Here is a 19111-nt window from a genome sequence, read left to right as displayed (position 1 = left end):
GACATCACCATTAAACTACAATGCTGCCTACACGATATGTCCCAGCTTCAGAGGTGTTAGCTTTCAAAATAAGGTGAGCCTTAGAACTTAGAACTGATGAACTTAATCTGCTGTCAGTGTAAATGCTGTCACTGTAACCTGTCCTCCAGCTGGGAGCTGCCACTCACAGGTGCTGCTCCCACCCATTTCTCCTGACCTCAGTGCTGGGAATGAGGGTGTTTGGCAGTGAGCAGAGGGCCCACTTTTTTGGTGAACTTGTGGGCAGGAGAAGGAAGAAATGTGGCCGAAGTGCTTGGAGTAAATGAGGAGAATCTGCTCCCAGCTGCTGGAGGCTCACACTAGAGCATTGTGGGTAAAAGTGCCAGCTTTAGAGCCAGAAAGACTGAGCTTTTGGGGCCGATCACTTTTTTCCTGAGCCTCAGTTTACCCCTCTATGACATGGGGGTAACGATCCAGAGCTGCCCTGTGGAACTGCTCCCGGGCACTATTCACAAGGTTGCTGGGAGGCGCGGTTATAAATCTAAATAAGATGACCCCAGTCAAGCACTCAGCCCGGGTCATGTCAGTGCACAATAAATACCAACTGCTACACTTCTGCCCAGGTGGTGCTGACCACAGCGGCTGAAGCTCTGGAGAGGTGGGTGGTCCATGCATCTAGACACGCAGATGGTAAATGACACCTTGGGGAGACACCCGAGGAGAGTAGGTAGGAAAGTAGGAAAGAAGGCGGCCCAGGACAGGGCTCCAAGAAGCAGCAGCATTTCAGCAGTGGGCAGAGGGAGTGATGCCAACAGAGGCAGTGAGGAGAGGAGCTGGCAAGAAAGGGGAAAGCGGGAGAGGGGCAGGAGAGGTCCCCAGGGCCGGGGGGCAGCGAGAGGATGGAAGGACCTGGACGGTCAGGGGAGAGGGGACGTTGGCAGACGCTAAACTTAGGAACAGCAAAGTCCGTGGTGACCAGAGGAGGGCAATTTCAGGAAAGCTGGAGGTGGGGGCAGAAGTGACTGCAGGGATTAAAGTGAGGAAGGAGGTATGTGGGGCTGAGGAAAGGCATAGCTTGATGGATAGACAGACAGGTGGACAGGTAGATGGAGACAGATGATAGGCTTCTGGCTCCTGCTCTCGAGCACAATAGTTTTGCATTGTTGTGCTTAGACTGTTAGAGGGAAATGCCTTGCAGGCAAAGGAGGAGGCAAAAAAAAAAAAAAGCAAAATGATGCTGAGTGGATGATGTAATGCTAGACTCTTTGGGATGCAGAAAGAGAATGATTCCAGACAAAGGGGAGAGGTGGTTTTAGGTAGAATGAAGACGCCAGTGGCCAGGACTGGATGCACCCATGGAGAAGGGGTCTCAGTCTGGTCTGTGGATGGTCAGGTTGTACTGAGAGAGTGATGGTTGTGAGCCTCCCTTCTCTAAAGACAGGTCTTCCTTCTCTATAGCCAGGCAGGAGGGTCAAGGCCAGACCGGGTGCCCCAGAGCTATGTCAGCCCTGGGAGAGTGAGCTAGCTAAGCTAGAACTCTGAGCTGCCTGTGCTCCTATTTCTTGTATTTCCTGAGCTTATTTCCTTTTTGTAATTACCTACATGATGTTGATTATTTTCACATCCCTCTATCATGTTTAGTGGAGCCAAAGGCAGGTTCCCATCAACTCAGAGAATTAGCAGGAAGCGGTACACCCCTGGGACCAGGGGGCTATTATAAAAGGAAGAGGAATGTAGCCCAGGAAGAGAAGAAAAAAGAAAATTCCAGCTTTGGGGCTGGAAGGAATCATGGGAAGATAGTTTAGAGCTCTGGTTCTCAACTGGGGGCAATTTCAACCCCCTAGGGTGCATCTGGCAACGCCTGGACACTTCTCGGTTGCTACACCTGAGTGGAGGATTGCTATGGGTGTCTAGCGGGTAGAACCAGGGATGTTGCTCAGCATCCTGTGATGCACAGTGCTGGGTGTGAGGAACTCTGGTTTAGAGGAAACAGAAATTGAATAAATCAGAGTTACTTGGGTTTGTGAAAAGGAACAAAAATGTGATCAGGTCTAAATTGAAGATGGTCCAAAGATGAGCAGAATAAATAGTCTTAGTGGGTATAAATTTAGAGTTTGGAAAATAGATTCTAGGCTAGAACTAGGAGGTATCCTGTTTGCAGCCCCTGTGTTGCCAGGCACGAGCCTGGTGCACAGCAGATGCCCAGTGGATGTCTGTTTTTTCATTCGAGTAAGTATCCATTTGTCAAAGTGTTACCAAAGCCCTCCAGGTATACGCCAGGCCCTGGGCTGGGCTACAGCGATGCAGGAGACCAGGAGCCTCCCAGTTTAGACATGGAGGACCAACTGCAACTCAGCAATGTCATCGACAGAGAGCGAGGAACGCCCTGATCTCTGACCTAGAGAGTGCATGGAAGGCTGCTCAGTGCAAGGACATTTGAGCTGGGCCCTGCAGGGTGAGTAGGAGTTTGCTGGAGAGCCACAGAGTGGGGAGAACAGCTCTGTTTCCTTGGAAAGGAGGAAGCCATTTGAATGAAACATGAGGTGTGTGGGCCCAGTGCAAGGTGAGCCCCCCAGCCACGCCAACATGGCTTCGCCACTAGCAGATAACCACGGAAGGCCATGGGGGCCCCGTCTCCAAATCTGATAGGGAAGATTAGACTTTATCTAGGCTGCAGGCTTTTCCAGTCAAGGTTATGTCCTGACATAAGGTCAGAGACATGAGCCTGAATTTCCTGACTCCTGGGAAGTTTGCCACGTGGGGCTGAGGAGTGTCCTGAACAGTGAGGTCCCAGCCCTGCGGGAAACCAGCTGTAAGAACAGGGCCCATTTGCGGTCGCTTGGGAGACTTCGGCCAGGCCCTGGCCATAGCTCGGGTTCCTGTGAAGGGCAGCTGTGCGCTTTCTTCCTGAAGGGGTGCAGCTGGGGGCTCCCACAGCCTCCTAAGAGATGTCCTCTCGTGAGTAGCAGATGGTGCCTTCCACCCTCACCACTCCTCAGGAGAGACACTGAGACACAGGACGCAGATGCCTCACGTGGGCCGGCCTGGCTCCCCTCACTGCCTGGAGCCACTGGGAGAAGCAGACTGGAAGCCCTTCCAGAAAAGGGAGGGCCGGGGCCCCCCTGCCAGTGACCTTTGGCTTAGTCCGATGTTTGTCAGGCGTCTGAGGGGCTTCCCTCACCAGAGCTGATTAAGATGGGTCCCTCCCTGGAGCCAAGTCACAATGCTGTATCTGGGGTGGCCATCCAAGGTGGCAGGCAGAGTGCTGGGCAGGGGCTGGACAGTCCAGGGCCCCACTCTGTCTATAATACTCTGCGATCTTGGCCCTTCCCAGATTGAGGCCTCAGTCTCCTTCCCGCAGAGGGAGGTTCAGGCACCCGTGACGGCAGCGGGCAGAGAGCGTGTGCACACAGAACCGACTCTGTCATTTAGCACCTGGGCCAGGTCCTTCTCCAGGAGCCTCAATGCCCCTTGTGTAAAACAGGATTGATGGTGACAACTTCTGACAGTTGTGAGAAGCAGAAGAGATGATGCCCTTAGAAGAGTTTAAGAGACGGCACAGCACATCGCAAGTGCTCATTTTGGTGCTGGTGCCACCACGGGCCGGGGCTCTGGCCTGGGAAACAGCTGGAACCAGGTCTCTCGGGAGGAAGGCTCGCTCACAGGCACTGCTGGGAGCTGCACAGGAGGGCCTGGGGCGGTGTTCTTTTCCCAGGGTGGCTCCTGGTCAGACCAGTGTCAGGCTGGGATCTAGACTAGGGGTTCAGAGGACATGGCACTGCACATCAGTGTCCTGAAGGTTGTAACAGGGTGGGCCAAGCTCACCCCAGCTGGTAGCCCTTTGTGCCCTGTGACTCCCAGCTTCTCCTGTTGGGCACAATGGGCTGGGACCCAGCCTCGGCCGCCCTTTAGAGGCCCCTTCCCCGAGGGCCCCGAGCACTGACCTCATTGTAGTAGGGGCAGTTAGTAGACTCCTTCATGGATGTGTACTTCTTGTCATCCCCAACCTCCACGCACACCACGGGGTCCATGTTCAAGCCCACCAGCTGCCGAGCCTCGATCACAGTGATGCTGACCTGCGCAGGTGAGAGTGGTGGGTGAGAGGGAAACCTGCCGAGGCTTGGAGCTGGTCCTGTTGGAGTCAGGGGCTGGGGCAGAGGGCTAGAGGGGGCAGGAAGCTAGCACTGGACTTGGGCGCCAGTCTGAGCACTGCCTCGAATCTGCTGGTGATCCTAAGCTCTTTCCCCGCTGAGCCTCAGTGTCCTCATTTATAAAGGAGGGGCATGGGCTGATCACCTCCAAGTCAGCGTGCACTAGAATTACCAAGGGGGAGGGTGGGGCAGTGGTTGAAGACCCTGAGGCCCCGACCACACTCCAGACCAATCCAATTCAATCTTGGGGGATGGGGTAGGAGGAATGGGGCCCAGCATCAATATTTTTAAAGCTCCCAGGTGATTCCAAGTGCTCTGAGTTCTCCCCCAGCATCGATGATCCTGCCTCACAGAGGACTGCAAACTTACTTCCCAGGTTTCATGCACTCAGGAATTAAGCTTTCTAAGTCTCCATTAACACGAATTTCATTTTCTGCTCCAGCATTTCTCATCATTTTTTTTTTTTGGTGGGAAGAGGTTATTAGGTTTATTTATTCGTTTATTCTCAGAGGAAGTGCTGGGGTTTGAACCCAGAATCTCCTGCATGCTAAGCATGCACTCTACCCCTTGAGCTATATCCTCTCCTCCAGCAATTCTCATCTTAACCCTACCAGCCTCTTTTTTATTTCTGGAATTTGGCCCACTTTCCGCATTCTTGGTTTCCCCTCCTTTGGAGAGTTGGTGTTTTATTGCTAAAACTGCTAAATATGATTTTACTCATGAGACCGATTTTCTCAAAAGAATAACTATGAAAATTATCATCTGCTGTGTCCATCAAAGTCTTATAAATATTCTGAAGGCCAAGAAAAATCCACACATCAAAATTAACGATGTTAAAAAAACAGAAACATCTATGCCCATGAGAATGTTGTCAAGCAAGTATATAGAACTGGAAACTGAACATTTACTAATTGAAGGAACCCTTGAACTATGAAAGCAAGCATTTCTATGTAGAACTTGAAATTCCAAAGGGAATGGAGCTGAAGCAGTGCAGTAATCAGTGCTCCTTCAGGGAGCTCAGAAGGAAACAGTGCCAGCTCTGAGAAGTTTATTGTGAAGAGAGTAAACAGACACTAGAAGTCCTTCCAGAATATTTTTAGCATAATATTTTATAGAGTTTTAACCTCTATGAAACTTTTTATATCAAAAGTTTTAAAAAATCTAATTTTTTCCCACAACGAACCCATCTACTCCTCTCTATTAAAAAAAAACAAAAACAAACAAACAAACAAAAAACTTTCTGTAACTCAAGACTGGGAAGTAGACAGACACAGTTTTGGCATAATAAGATGCTAAAGATATTCCAAGATACTCCATCCAATGTGAGAGGTTGGCTGGTTTTTATGTTTTTCATCCAGAGGTCCAGCCATAATGATAGCCTTTTTGCCCCCTACTCCTTTTCAGTTCCCACAGTTTCCACCTTCCTTCACTGAGCAGAGCCAACAATGGTGGACAACAGCCAAGAGGTAGGAGGTAGAGAGGGGAGAAGGCAGAGGGTTGAAAGGAGAAAAGGGTGCAGTGGGGTGAAGTGGCTCCAGTGGGTGCTTTTTGCTGGTGGAGAGGTGACCCTGAGGAATACCCTGAGAGTGCACAATGGAGGTTGCTGCATGGTATTGGTGGGGGAGGGGAATGCCATTCCTGCTGCCCCTCCCCCCACCTGGGGCTCTATGGAGGGGAAATGTATCACTTGGACTTGAAATTTTAAAAAAATTCTGAGGAAGGGGATTAGCCATCCTTTCCTTCCATTCTTCAATCATCAGCTGAGGACTCTATCTTTCCAAGATGGAAGATGAGGAAGCAAATAGTCACATAGGGACCAAATGACCCGCTGACCAAAGAAACTCTTATGGTAATTGGCTATTCCATCCTCTCCTTCCAAGATAAGGTGGCTTCGTGAATGTCATCGCAGGGAACAATAATGACTATAAATCTATACCTCTGTCCCGGGAGAACCCAAGAGTCATGGTGCTTTGTGACCTGCTTCTGAGGGATATGATCATGCTGCAAGAACATCTCTGGGAGCTGGAGGTGAGAGATGGTGGACCAGATAGTACTGCCCTTTTGAAACATCCTTTACATTGCCCTATCTCCAGGTGACAGGGATATGACATGACCAGATTTTCATTTTGAAAAGACCACTCCAGTGGTGGCATAGAGAATGCTGTGGAGGAGGCAATATGAGGGTAGAGAGACCAGACAGGAAGTGGGTGCCATATTGCAGTTGAGTTGGGGTCTCGGGTCAGTGGCAGGGAGATGCCATGGAAGTGAAAACTAGAGAGATGTTTGAAGGAAAAAAACATATATGGTCTTGGTGCCAGGAAGAGAGGGTAGAGACTGGATTCAAGACTCCATGACCCATCAATAACATCTCTGCCAAGCTTTGCCCATCTGATGCAGAAACTGCATATTTATCGGAGGAAGCTGTGGCGTCTCTCTTAAGATGCCAATAATCAGGAAAGGGTGCATATATTACATGCATTCTAAACAGACGAAACAAAAGGTATAGGTACACCATGGTCTTTTCACTTCAGGACCTCTTTTTAGTGCTACCCAACCTTTAGGATGGTTCTGAGCCCTGAGGATCCTTCCTGGATCTGGGTGTAGCTAAGTTCTCCTCCTTTCATGGGCTGAGGTCTTTCTAACTCAGCAAAGCCAAGTTCTCCAAGACAGTGAAGTTCATCTGATAGTTCTTCTTGCTTTATGCATTGTACTTATTGAAAGCAAGAATAATTCCACATTTGCATCTGCATAACTCTCTCTCCAAGTGTGTTAACATTTGCAGCTGAGATATCTACCAACCTGCCAGGGAATACTGTGTTACCAGGTTAAATGTAACCATTTTGTTCAATTCAGAATGTTTACAAAGTCTTTGGAGGGAGACCATTCTAGTTCACTTAATAAAATTGAGGGTGTGGCCCTGCAAAGCTGAGGATCAGGTCTGAATCTGGGGAGGCTGCACTGGGTCCTGTTACCCTGTGTGGCCCTCTCCCAGCAGCAACCAGCTGTGCTGGTGCCCCATCCTGCCTGCACAGTGGCCACACTAACAATCTTACAGTTGAAAGTCTCTCCTTATCTCAGCCATTTGGTCTCCAGTTTTAGAAACATACAAATAAAAAAAAATCAAGTGTTAATTTCAGAAAAATGCAGTGAAACAAAAAGAAAAAAAAACCACCCACATTCTCATCATCTATAAGTAGCCAGGACTGACATTACTTTCAACATTAAAATAATACAAAATGACAATTTAAAAAAACACACTAAAAATCTTTTTTTCAGAGGTACTTTTATTTTAATGGTTGGAATTTTTGTGTGCTTGCTTTTTGGTCTCTTTATAGTTTTTCCAGATCCCTCTCACTTTATGAAGTCCGTTGCTGGACACAACATCTTAAGAGGGCTTGGAACAGCACAAGCAGTTCTCAAGCTCCTTGTTGGGTTTGTACCTCTGTTTGTACCAGTGTTGTGAGTGCCTCCCAGAAACAAGTTTACTTTGAGAACTTATATTCAGCGTGTGGTTCTCTATGACCCCCAGATCCATGCCTCAACATCTAGCCATAATCCCCCACTAGAGCAGAGCTGGAAAGGCACAAGGCATCTAGTCATCCCACCTACCTGGTAATCCATGGGCCGCCCAGCACTTGGCTCCATCTTAATGTCTGGCTTGGATCTAAGGAGGAGAATGTACTGTCAGGCTGGGTGTAAGGGGACGGCTTGCAGGGGAGGAGGAGGGCACTGGCAGTGGTTAGACCTTGGAGAAGGGCAGAAAGACAGGATCATGATAGTCAAATACTCCAGGACTGACAAACAGAATGGGGATTAGTTGTTCTCAGAGATTCCAACAGAAAGGACTAACCATGGCAGAAGTGACAGGGAGACAGACATTAAGTCAACAGGTTCAAGTATGGGCTGGGCAGCTCTGTGATTTCCCTTTGCCTGGAGGTGTTCAATGATCTGGGAATAGGCCCCTGCCTTTGTAGGAAGAGAGATGAGAAAGACTTCCAGGAAAAGAAGAAAGGGGCATTTAGGCAGGAGCTGTCCATGGTCCCTCATTCTACCCCACCCAAATTCCAGGCATGGCAAGCGGAGTCCTGCCTGACTGGATGAAGGCAACTGGGACTGTGGGGCTCCGCCCACTCACCGCTTGTTGGAGACGTTGGTGGTGAGAGCTGTGATGGAAGCTAGAGACACAGAGTCAGGATCCAGCCCATCCCCAAGATGAATGGCCAGGCGGTCAAGGTCCTCCATCTCCAGCACTGCTGGTTCATCTGGGGAAGAAGAAGGGTGGGTTAGGTGGGCTGGAGGATGGGATAGTGACTGTCTTTTCCCTTTTGCTTTGGCATCCAGAAAGAAAGCTAAGAGTCAAATTCCAGGTTTAACTGGTAGCATCTGCTTGGAATGTTATGGTCTGTGTATCTGCAGTGTTTCTGACCTTCTTGATCTTTGATTTTAATTGATATTTTATCTGGTCGTCCTTTTTAAAATTTTAATTGAATATATCTCATTACATATGTAAGCACTGAATATCCTTTGTGGAAGAAGGTAGAGAATATCATTTACTGAGTGGCTATGGTGTGCCAGGAAAATGCCAGGGACTTTCTACACGTATCTCTAGTCCTCACAGTCACATCCTGCCAAAACAGACACAATTCTCATGTCACAGATGAAGAAACTGAGGCTTAGGAAGGAACTCATCCATGTGAAATAGCTAATGGAATTAAGAACCTAACCCTGTACTGATGTATATTAACCCAGTGAGATGAAGAAATGATGATTCTGAAATGGTGGGTTTGGGACTCAGACAGCAGCTCAACTCTCTCCAGTCTAGGAAGGAGACATGCACAGTTGGAATTGGCATGGGGTCAAGAGAGAAGGAGAGAGATTCTGGGGCCAGTGGGTCACCCAGGGGATGCTGGGGAGGGAAGCCAGGAACCCTGAGGATGGGCATGTGAGCCACAAACTTGGGTCAGAAAGCTACGCACAGCTGCCCTATACACTCCATTTCTCCCCTATCTTCCATCTGTCCTCCTTGCCCTGTCTTAAACAGCTGTCTTGCCCCCTCCCCAGCCTCCTGTTCCAATGGTACCAGTGCCACAGGCCACTCCATCCTTCCAAGACCCACTCTGCCTCTCTTGCCAGGGCCGCCCGTCCCTGCAGCTCGATGAGAGGGCATGGGGGAAAAGCAGGACAGTGTGTCCTGCCGGTGAGCAGGCAGACTTATTTTCCCCCAGAAGTAAGGAATTGGCCAAGAAACTTTGGTTTTTGTTACTCCCTCCTCTGATTAAAAACCTCTAGGGTTCTGTGTGGAGAAGAAAGAATGGGAGCAAAGAGGGCAGAAGGAGCCCACCGGACAGAGGTTCCGCTCAGTTCTAGACCAGAGGAAACGCGGTTCCCACCTTCAGCCCTTGGAGCGTCCCCTTCCGGAGGACCACTGTCAGAACCCGGCTGCTCAGCCAGCCCGTGGGAGCCAGGCCCCTCCCAGGTGGCCCCGCCGGCCAATCGCAGGAGACCCTGTTGGGGCGCTGCCCTCGGAGGGGAGGGGATTAGTCACTGTCAAGCGCAGAGAGAGGGCCGGAGTGCCTGGGCTCTACCGTGGGCAGGGACGCGCATCCATACCTTGTCTTTGGGGTTCTTCCTTGTGAGGCCGGTTCTTGCCGAGCTTCATGGCGGAGAACACGCTTCTCCCGGCTCTGTGAAGGGGGCCGCCAGAAAGAGGTGGAGGGAGATGGACGCCAGGAGGAAGGCACACAAACACAGAAGAGCAAAACCCGAGAAAACACGTAAGAGGGAGGGAGAGCCAAGCTCGAGCTCCTCACCTACTGGTCCCAAGATATACTGGGGGCCAAACTTCCCAAGTTGGGAGCCATGAGGGGGACTTAGGGCAGAGGAAACCCCACCAACTCCTCCTTCCCCATGCCTTTCGCCAGTAAGGAGCAGGTTGGGGCGGCAACCAGAGAAGGTGGCCTTCAGAACCGTTTTAACTGGGCAGATCCCAGTCCCCTCAGTCCAGTCTTGGAGCTCTGAGCTCTGCCAGTGCCGCCCAGCTCATCTTCCCTGTCCATGCATCCCACCTCAGCTGGGTGGAAAGAAAGCCAGACGACCAGACACAGAGCATGAGAACAGAAGGGCAGGAGCAGGAATAGAGGGGCAGAGGTTGCTGAGGGGGTGGGAGGTGTGGTTGAAACTAGCTGCTTAGTTCTCTGATGGCTCTGGTGCTCAGAGCCTGCCTTGTCTCTCCCAACCTCTCCATGCCCTGGGATTCTCCTTGGTCCCCAGTGAAAAGGAGGAGATGGGCCCTTTCCTGTCTATCTTTGTTCCTGGCTTTGCCCTTTCTGCCTGTCCCCTCTCACTACAGAGTCCCTCTTTCTGCCACCCCCTAGGAATATATGGTAGGTTCCATAGTTCCTACCTCTTCTTCTGGCTTGGTGTGGCCCCCAGGTGAAGGGCCTTGCAGTCAGAGGGGCTGAAGTAAGGGGGCAGGGGGTCCTCACTATCCCTTCAGTGATGTCCTGGCAGCCGAGTTTGCAGTCCCTGGTCCAGGAGGGACCAGGAGTAGGATCAGCAGGGGGTAAAGTACAGTATTCCATTACCCCATCAATATTGCATCAGCTGGACACCTGACTCCCTCCATTTCCCATTCTCCCTCCTCCTGGCTGTGGCCCTGTCATCCTGTAGGCCAAGGTGGGGCGGGGTGTAGACTCCAACCCTAAGCTCACCTACAGCAGATCTCACCCATGTTTGGGGTCAGGCATCTCCCCATGGAGGCTTGGGTATTGTTTCCCAAGAACCCCTGTTCTTCATGCTGGGTCATATGAGATTGGGGAAAACCTTTTTGTCCCTGTAGAGATGGCCTAGAAACCTTAAGCCTCTCTACTCAGGACTGGGGAGCCAGCCTCATCCCCCAAACCTGGCCCTGTCCTAGCTCTAGGCCTTTTCTTTATTCTTCATATGCCAGATAAGACATGGAGGTGTGTGTGTGTCTGTGTCCCAGTGAGAGATCAACCAAGAACCATCTCTTTCATATGGCACCAGCTCACAGTTTAGGAAACACTGGCATCTTCATGATTTCCAAAACAGGTGAAAGAAGGCTGAGGTAGCACTGATCTGTCTGCATTATCCAGCATTGTGTCATCCGGGGCATACCAATGGGAGGAAGAGGGAAAGAAAGGCACTCTAAAAAAGGGAAACTGATGCCTTTGGAATTATCTTGTTTCTCCCCAACAAGAGTTATATAACCTTTTTTGAACAACTAATCAACGCCAACGGCTTCTTCAGATGTTTACTCATTTCATCTTCCTAGCAGTTCTGGGAGGGCCATATGCTTCTCATTCAACCCATGAAAAACCTGGGGCTCTGAGATTTGGGATTAAAGCACACAGCTCCCATCTCCCAGGTTGGCAATGTTCCCACTGCACCCTCAGTGCTGTGGGACTGCACTTCTCTAGGAAAATGATTCCCATCCTGACCACTTGAAACTTTGGCAAAAAGTCTCCACATTCCAGCACCGCTTGCAGACCGGGACGTCATCTATGAAGAGTCCCATGGACAGTGCCTATGTTTACAGAGTGGGACCTCATTTCAAAATAATCAAAGCATCAACACATTTTGGAAGAAACTGTTATAAATATTAAATTACTGGTGACCTAAAACTGAACAGATCAATGAGCCCATTAGAAACAGTCATGTGTCGGGGAGAGTAGAGCTCAATGGTAGAGTGTGTGCTTAGCATGCATGAGGTCCTGGGTTCAATCCCCAGGACTTCTGTTTAAAAAAGTAATAAAAAAAAATCTAATTACCACCACCCCCTGCCAAAAAAAAAAAAAAAAAAAGAGAGAGAGAGAGAAAGAAGCAGTCATGTGTTGATGAGAAAGGAACCATCCTGTGAGACTTCTCCCTGCCTGGCGGCCTTAAGGGAAGAGGTGTCAGCTGTGCTCTGATCCTTGTAGCAGGTAGTGGGCCTCGTGTGGCCCCTCTCTCCGCTTCCTGTCTCACTAGGTTTCCCTTCCTCCCAGCCTTGCTGCTCTCCTGGACTACCCACGAGTCTCCTAGACAGCCCTGTGCTCACTGTGTACAGTCACTTCTTGGCCATTCCTGGGCTGTGTCATCCTTAGAGTCCCCAGCCCCAGTCAATGTGTGACCAACATGCTGCCATCACACACAGTCTGCTCCAACCACACAGTCCCTGTCCCATCCCCCTTGCATTAATGCCACCCAGGAAAGCGCTCCCAGATGGCAGATCAAAGCCATGTGTCAGCTCAGAGCAGGTCCTGCCTAGAGAAGCCAGCCACACTGCATTCTGGAATGGGACCTAACCCTACTGCCCGAGGCCCAGGGGGGTTCTGGTGGCAGGGAACTGTAGCATTCTGATGCTGGTCCCAAGGACCCACCGAAGTGGAAAAGGGCCTGAGGCTTCCCTTGGGCAGTTATGGCCCTTGAATTTGAAAGTCACTTTATTCCTTAAAAGAAACATATTTTGAAGCAAAGATTAAGACTTAAAAAAACAAAACAAAACTATACTTATCCAACCATTTGCTACCAAGACCCTGAAGCAATTCAAAGGAGAAATCCCTCCAGATTCTGCATAATTTTAACCATCTCAAGTGGACAAGTTCACAGACCCCTGTGGGCCTGGGAATATCTCAAAATGGTGATTTATTCCTCTATGAAAAATGCATATTGTGATTTTCGAAACTCTTACCATAGGCTCTGCACCCATTTGTTTCTCTTAGACTTGCGCCTTTCACTCGGAAACTGTGGGCGGCAGAGCGTGATGTCATCGGCTGTCACTGCCCTTTGTAATTTTCTGATTGATGACACATCAGAAAATTACAAAGGCTTTTTCTGCCCATCAGTTCCTGGAAAGCAGCATGCCTGCTTCTCTTGGCAAAAGGTAAAGGTTATTTTTGAAATAAATGTTAACTTAATCAGAGAATTTTGAAAATTATCCACTTAGTATTAAGAACTTAGATTTCAATATATGTATAACTGAATCAAATGCTGTACAGCAGAAACTAACACAACACTGTAAAACAACTATCCTTCAAAAGAAAAAGACAGATTTCAAAAAAGAAGTAAATTATTGATTAGATTACGGATGTACTGATGTTTGTGTGTTTTAAATTCTGCATTTGGTCTGGATGGCTCTCCAATTACTAAAGATACCATGTGGTGAGAAACAAAGAAAACAAGCTAATAATCAACTTGGTCAAAAACAACTTTGCAACCAAGTGACTCCTTATTCATGGCTGCATGAAAGCAGGAACCAGAGGTGGGCCTCTCAGGACTGCGAATTTATGATCATATTTGGGCTTCCAGGTTGCTGGACTCATCGCATTCAGAACAATGGGCACCCACAGTTTAGAGGGCTGTTTCTCTCTAGAGAGAAGATTGTCAGGTTAGTTCACTTACTTAAAACCCTTTTTTAATTTATGGACCTAATGATTTCTTCACTCATTCTATGGCTCAGATCTAGAAGAATGCCTTTGTGGTTGGGTAATGCACTTGGGCTCCTAGGGGAGAGCTTGGAACTCTCCAATGATGACTGTGGAACACTCACCAAATTAAATTTAGTGAGCTGGGTCTCACTCATTCGGGTTTATGTGCTATCCTGGAGGTCGTGACTTACAGGGGTGTTGCTGGAAATGAACCACAGGCTGGGGCTGCCCAGGGCTTCCGCCTTCCGATGGCCTGCAGTAGGCAGTGTCACGGCTCATTAACTCAGGCCTCGGATAATCAGGAGAAACAAACTCTTATGTAAGCGACACAGGGTTTGTGGTTCTCTATTTCCTCCTGTTCCTCCTCAGTGCAGCTACGTACTAACCAGTTTGCCACACAGTAACCTCTCAGAGATTTGAAACGGTTCCCACAGCTTTTCTTCTCCAGGCTGAAGAGTTTCCACTTGTTTAATCTCTTCTTATAAATACAATTTTCCGACCCTTTCAATTGTCCTAAGCCTCTGTACATTAAAATAAGAATGATAAATGCCAGTTTACTTTATCTCACATGTGAATTGGAGATGGGGAGACATTAGGACGGGGAGATATTAGGGTAGGCTCGTGCTAGGGAACCAGCATTCACTGTGGGCCTTCTACATGCTTGCACTGAGAGGTCTCCTTTAGTCTAGCTGTGACTCAAAGGATCAGGCCGGTCTGAATCCCCTGCGAGTCTGGCCCAGGACAGACTGGGGAGCTAGAAATCAAGAGGAGTCTTAGAGCATCCCCGGTCTCAGACAGAGAGCCTGGGGGACTGGCAGGTTGATTGTGTCTCATACGGGCCTTTTATGTCGAACTGTCCATGTAAAAACCTTACCCTGAAGCCTCTCCCTAAGCGTATCATCCCCCACACCCCCCAAGATCCAGCTCCTTGGCTCCCCCTCCACACCTGGCACATGCTCTCTGCCTGAGGCTTCTTCCTTTGCTTGGAACCTGGCTACCTCTCTGACCCATCAGGTGTCTGGGTCCCAGGCTCCCTAGCAGTCCCATTGCTTTGTTGTCATGCTTTCGCTTGTGTATAACAAGAGGGAGTTGGAACTTGATATACTTTTGTTAAAGCAATGAATGAGGCTGTGAGTCCCCTGGGATCTTCATGCAAGCAGATACCCCAAGCTCACACAGTGCTCATCCCTTCAGACCCCTTTCCACACAATCCTGCTGTGGCCATGATATCCTTATGTCAACTCATTTTTAACTTACAGGACTAGTTTTGAGCAAATCTCTTAACCTCTCTGGGACTTAGTTTCCCTATCTGGAAAATAAAAACCTCATTCCTGGCTTTTTAGCTCCTGTGTAATCAAGTATAATCAAGTACTCTAAGCTTCCTTGGGCCTATTGTAAACTCTGGGTCGGGTTAAACCCTGTGTTTTAGTCCCAGCTCTGCACCTACTCTGGGGCAAGTCACGTCCCCTCTCTGGGACTCAGATTTGTCATCTGTAAGAATGGGTGTTGGAGCAGAGGCCGCCTCCAGTGTGGACAGCCCTGACTGCTACTGCCCTTGTGAATTCCCAGTGATGCTAGAACGTCCTTGAGGTGACATGAGCTCTGGTGGGGCCTGTGAGACCCACTCGTCACCCCCAGACCTTGAGACTTTCCAATACCTGGTGATGGCCCCTCCCATTTGGAGTCCCCTCCTTCTTTCCCCCAACAGGAAGAGATGGTGAGGACAGCCAGAGAATGGTTGTCCCTCCTTACTGTCTGGGGGTTCATGCTCCAGCCACCCTCGGTGGTCACTCAGTGCCCAGCGTTTGTCCTCCTTGGGCCTCCAGCCCTGCATGTCCATCTGCCCAGCACCTCCTTGGCTCTGGGGGGAGGTAGCCATTGGCTTCTGAGGCCTCCCTGACTCTTTCCCTCACAGGGAAGCCTCCGGGCCTGTCCACAGGGATGGGGGACTGAACAGGGAAGTGGAGGAGGAATCAAGACACTGAAAGGAGGAAGGAGGGGGTGGAAACCAGAAGCCCACCCCAACCCTGACACCTCCCTGTTCCTCACCTGGTGGCCATCGCCCGGTGCTGGTCCACCAGGACGGCCCACGCCTAAGCCCTCTGCTCCGGGCCACCCACCATCTACACCCTGTGGTAAGGACCCTTCCCTCTCACGAGCCCCACGGGCTCCATCCTGGCCTGGGACACCTACTTGTGCTCGCCATCTCTGCCTCCCTTGGTCTTCTCTCTGCCTTTGCTGAGTTGGGGGAAGAAATGAGGAGACAAGGGGATGTGTGAGAGGGTGTGAACCAGAGACTGCAGGCTTAGCCCCGGCCCTGCTGACCCCCCCCCCCACTCCCCAGGGGCCTCCTTGTCCCAGAGACCCCTCACCCCACAGCCTTTTACTTCAATAAGCCTAAGCCTGCTGGGCAGGCGTCCCCTGGCCCTGGGCTTTGCCTGGGGAGAGAGGGGAGGGGCTGTGGTCCCCATTCCTCAGGAAGGAGCTCACAGCTGGGGGAGGGGCTGGCAGCCACTCTCCCATTGACCTCAAGCCCAGGAGAACCTGATGGGGGGGGCTTCTGGGTAGCTGCGGACCTCCTCCTCCCCGCGGCCGGGGCTGGGATTTCCGAATGTGGGTTGCAGGTCCCACAGGGAGCGCAAGGTTAGGTGAGCCTGGCCACCCTCTGGGCCTAGGTCACCCTGTTCTCCCCACCATGCCTGCTCCCCTCCAATGGAGTGGGGAGCTTGTAGGCCCTGAGGGCCTCAGAGAACAAAGGTGGGCCAGGGAGGGTCTGGGCATGCATAGGGAGTGAGCTACAGGCCTCCAGAAAGCCCTTCTGGAATGTTCTCTCAATGCTTCCCTCATGCTGCGGCAATGAGGTTGAAGGAAAGGAGGTAAATAACAATTAGCATTTTTTCCCCTCTCCTCACACCCTGTCCTGGCACAGACCTTGCCTAAGTGGAAGGGACTCCCACCCCCAACAGCCAGGTCTGGAAGGGCCCAGATGGATCACAGTTGTCCTTTCCATTAGGCTAGCTAGTCAGCCTGTAATTCTTTTCCATGGAGTTAATATATGTCAGGTCTCTGGCTACCGAAATCGGCTGAGAGTACCAGACAGAGAAGAGAGAAGGGGAGATTATCTCAGCAGCACTGCTCTGGCCTCGGCTCTGGCTGGTCTTGGGACCCACTGAGAGCTGTGGGGGCTCCAGTGAGCTTTTGAGAATGAGGGCCGAATGGGAGATTTACTGGCCCCACCCTCACATTAATCCCAGCAGGACTGCCTTTCTCTGAATTCGTGTTGGTTATTTTTTAAAGAATGCTGTGACCCTGAAAAGTCTGAAAAGCCTTGTAGTAGAGGAACAGGAAGGGGAAATGATGTATCACTGTGAGTGGGCAAGGGTCGGCAAGAAGGTGGAATCTGTGTGCTTGAATGATGAAATGCGGTGCTTTTTTCCTTTCCCTTTGAGTTTTGCTCTGACGTGGCAGAGACGTGTCAGGCTGGCCCAGGCGGAGACTTCCCAGGCACACAGCAGGCCAGGGCACAGTGAGTGCCGGCCACCAGGCACCCAGCACAGCCCCCCTGGCACACGCCCACCTACCCCTCCTCACACACTCCAGGCCTCTGGGCCAACAAAGGGGCCACACACAGGTCCACATTCTGAGTGCGGAAATGGAGAAGGGAGAAGACCCTATTCTTGTGAAAAAATAATACTCTCATGATTTTACCGCACCGCTATGACTCCACCTAACGTGAATAATAGCCGCACGGCCCTGCGGTGAGGAAGCGAGCGTGCCTGGACATACTGACGCCCTTCACCTCACAGGGCGGAAGCTGTTATTACCCTGTTTTCCAGATGAGGGAGTGAGGCCCAGCCTGCCCTCAGTCACTTGGCCACCAGGGGTGGGGCTGAGAAGTGTGACCTCATGGCCAGCCTTGTTGCTAGGGGACCTCTCCGTGAAGCCCTGGATGGGCCTGACTTTCCTCCTAGAGTCCACTTTGTGCTTCTAGGGACCCAGTCTGGCCAGGGAGGTTCTGTTTCTCAGCCAACGCTCTCTCATTCTCTCTGCCGGTTTCACTCCGCCTCTCCCCCAGCGCCTACCCCATCACTCTGTGCCCCACAGGGGCAGCTGTGGGGCAGAAGTTCAATATGGCAGCCTCCCCAGGGTCTAGGGTTTGCTGGGACCCTAGTGCATCATGGCGCTAGGCCTCATTTGATCACTCAGTCCTGGGCAAGGGGTGAAGAGAGCCCCTACCTCGGGTGAAGCGGCTGGGTTTGGGAGGAGTCTCTGAACACCGCTTCATCCCAGCTCTCAGAATGGCCTTGACCCTCGCTCCTCCTGCAGCTTCTGGAGTTCAAGAGGGAGGCAAGGGCGGGGCCATGGGAACTCATAGGTCGAACTCTGGGGGTGAGGCTGGGGGTGCTGACCCCATACACACGTCTGTGCACACCCAGGGCACACGCCCCATGCCCAGCTCTGTCAGAGCGCCCAGCCACGCGCACACACATCCGGTGGCCCCTGGCCCCAGGCCTAGGAGGGAGGTACCTGTCTTCCAGGGATCTCTGGAAGAGTGGACCCTCCTCACCCTCTCCCCAAATGAGACCCAGCAGAAGGGAGCCCAGCAGAAAACCCCTCATCCCCAAGGACACTGGGAAGGGAGGCTGGGCAGAAGGAGGTGGGGCCGTGGAAGGCTGGAGGGCCAGGTAGCTGCAGAAAATGAGGTGGAGAGAGTCACGAGATACAGGGAATCTGCGAAAGCCCCAGGTCTCTGGAGTGCAGCTGCGAGATCAAAGTTGCATTTCTTTCTTTGTTCTAAGATGTGGTCCTTGGCCCAGAACCCAGTGGTGTGTGCAGCTCCCTGGAGTCAGGCAGAGAGAGGTGCACGTGTGCAAACACTCGGCCCTTGGGTGTGTGTGCATGTGTGTGTGTCTTCAGGACACAAGTCTCCTTTCTCTTCAGACACTTGGAGGAGGGGAAATCTACATGGACATGCAAGGGCCCAGAACCCTGATTTTGTGCTTCTGAGAGCAAAGTGCCCATGGGGTTAGTAATTCATTCCTTCTCTGCAACACAGACAGCTGGGAAGACAAGGGGAGCCCCATGGGGAGTGAGACCCTGCCCCAGGCCCAGGCAGCTAGGGAGCTCCAGCTGCGGCAGTGTTGTTCACAAAGCCCTTGGCGTAGGGTGGGGTGGCCACAGCTGAGAAGGATTTGGGGCCAAAAGTTCAGATGCTGCTCAGGGTGAAAAGGGTTGGAGTGGGGCAATGTGAGGCTGGGGAGGGAGGAGGACGGAAAGGGACGCTGGCTGCGCCCTGGCCACATGCCAGGTGCTGTGTGGGCGGCCCACGTGTATTATCTCACTTGATCCTAACACTCCTGTGAGGCTTCAGGGACCCCCATCTCACAGACGGGAAAGTGGGGCTCTAAATAGCCGAGCTGGGGTTCGAGCCCTATGTTCTCCATGGCACTGCACTGCCTCCCGGACCATTCCAGGGGGTGTTGTGCAGAGAGCTGGCCGAAATCAGAGGCTTCCAGTTTGGAGGCAGGGACTAGAGAAGCCGGCAAAGTGGTT

The 19111-nt window shown here is 51.2% G+C and overlaps 1 protein-coding gene across 2 annotated transcripts in view; it reads right to left on the bottom strand.

The window, feature by feature from the left end:
- OTOF (otoferlin) overlaps positions 1-19111 on the bottom strand; it is an 83005-nt gene that overhangs the window by 27350 nt on the left and 36544 nt on the right. For both annotated transcript variants that reach the window (XM_072938339.1, XM_072938340.1), the window contains exons 6-9: positions 9741-9814; positions 8266-8392; positions 7740-7794; positions 3924-4055 (exon numbers count right to left, since the gene is read on the bottom strand). In XM_072938339.1, coding sequence (XP_072794440.1) covers positions 3924-4055; positions 7740-7794; positions 8266-8392; positions 9741-9814 — 388 coding nt within the window. The remainder of the gene's footprint in view (positions 1-3923; positions 4056-7739; positions 7795-8265; positions 8393-9740; positions 9815-19111) is intronic.

This window comes from Vicugna pacos, chromosome 15, assembly GCF_048564905.1.
Source record: "Vicugna pacos chromosome 15, VicPac4, whole genome shotgun sequence".
In the NCBI taxonomy this organism is placed as follows: domain Eukaryota; kingdom Metazoa; phylum Chordata; class Mammalia; order Artiodactyla; family Camelidae; genus Vicugna; species Vicugna pacos.
The sequence above is the reverse complement of the archived record's forward strand: the minus strand, read 5'-3'. Positions and strand labels throughout refer to the sequence as shown.